At 43.9% G+C, this 1,737-nt stretch overlaps 1 protein-coding gene across 1 annotated transcript; it reads right to left on the reverse strand.

Annotated features, from left to right (window-relative positions):
- Positions 1 to 646: 646 nt before the first annotated feature.
- LOC148868543 (uncharacterized protein At5g39865-like) lies at positions 647 to 1,420 on the reverse strand. The gene has a single exon (XM_088968756.1). It carries the CDS (start codon positions 1,418 to 1,420, stop codon positions 647 to 649), a length of 774 nt encoding a protein of 257 aa, XP_088824882.1.
- Positions 1,421 to 1,737: the final 317 nt, after the last annotated feature.

Below are 1,737 nucleotides of genomic sequence, written 5' to 3' on the forward strand. Positions count from 1 at the left end.
TATAACAAGAAGAGTGGAATCGCCCCATCCAACGTGGAATAAAAACTATCAGCACTTACAGATGGGCTGCGTTGGACCCAGGCCAATCTTTTCGTTCCACCGGTTACAGGCCCAGGGCACTCCCAAAGCCCAAGCTTGATCCATACCCATAGCGAATCAATTATCAACGTGATCAAATGAACAAATGCGAAATCCACATAAACCCTCTAAAGTCCAAAACACGAACCCAGAGCCCTCATTCTATCACTACATTTCTTGTAAGTATGGACAAATATATGTAATACAAAAAAAAGGAAAGTTCCACGTAAGAAAACACGAGACATCCAAATAGAGTCGTATTTATGCAGGTTTCCTAGTTTTTCCATTCAATCGTTTAACAGTACGTACAAAAAAAAAAAAAAGTTAGCTTGAACCTGTGATATGCGTTTCCATCTAAACAAAAACCGAACGCATGGGGATAGAAAGCCATAAAAAAAAAAAAAAAAAAACACCTTGCTTAATACCAAAAAGAATTAAGATTACAAAAAAAAAAAAAAAGTTAAGAAAATTTCCTTCTCTTCTCCCCCTAGAATACAAATTTTACTAAAAAGAAACTAAAAAAAAAGTCATCTGATTTTTTCCTTTTTTTTCTTCTTAATTCGATTGATCAAAAATCTAAAGAAGAGCAAGTAGAGCACCTGATCAGGCCATTTTCGTTGCAAGCCAAGCAACTCACGAACCCTCCGTCGTCCGTGTAGAATTTGCGGCTTCCATGACACTGATCGCAGAGCACAAATCGATATCCATTGCATTCTTCGCAAACTCCAGGCTTGGCCATCGGGAATCCTTCGAGGTATTTCTTCAATTCACCGGCTTCGTGAAGCTCCCGGATCTCATCGGCCCCACCAAAATACCTACCTCCAATGAAAACCCTGGGCAACGTGAGCTTCCTGCAGCCCAAGATCTGTTGCAACTCTTCCAGGAACCTGGAGTCCATGGACAGATCCCTCTCGTCGATGGAGAGGCGAAAGCCTCTTAAGATGGATCTCACATCTCGGCAGTCTTCGAAGGTCCGCCGGATGACGCGGAGGCTTGTGAAATAGACGACGATGCGCTTATCAGCACCGGGGAGATGGATGGATGGCTGCCGTGGAAGGTGTTGTACGTTGGCTTCGGGAGGAGAAGAAGGCGGAAGAGAAGAAGAAGAAGAAGAAGAAGAAGGAGGAGGAGGAGAATGGACGGACCGAGAGGGACGGGAAGCCCAGGCAAGAATGACAGAGGTAGAGACGTAGACGCGGTGGAAGATGGAGTTCTTCTTTCGACGGTTGTGCTCAGCTTCTTCTTTGCAGAGGGTTTGGATGTCTTTGAAGCTTGAGCAGGAGAAATTGGATTTGGATGCCGTATGAATTCGAGATGGTGATCTTTTCCATGGAGGCCACATAAGGGGTAGAGAACAGAAAAAAGAGAGAGAGAGAAAAAAAAAAAAAGAAGAGGAATCAAAAGGGGAGGGGGGAGGAAGAGAATGAGGTAAAAGAGAGGTGAAAATGGCGAAGGATTGTTGTTTTGTATGTTTTCCTTGTTTTGTTGGATTGCTTAAGGCGAATGGCGAATGTTTTGGGGGGCTGGGGAGGAACTACAAAAGCGGGAGTTGCAGGCTTTTCATTTTTTGAGAAGAGGGTTGCCCTTTTTTTAGCAAGGTCTTCAGAGAGAAAGAGAGAGAGAGGGGAATTACAGACATGACTTAGGTCAGAGAGAGAG

Source organism: Nelumbo lutea, chromosome 2 (assembly GCF_056320005.1).
Source record: "Nelumbo lutea isolate HS-2025 chromosome 2, American lotus-T2T, whole genome shotgun sequence".
Classification (NCBI taxonomy): domain Eukaryota; kingdom Viridiplantae; phylum Streptophyta; class Magnoliopsida; order Proteales; family Nelumbonaceae; genus Nelumbo; species Nelumbo lutea.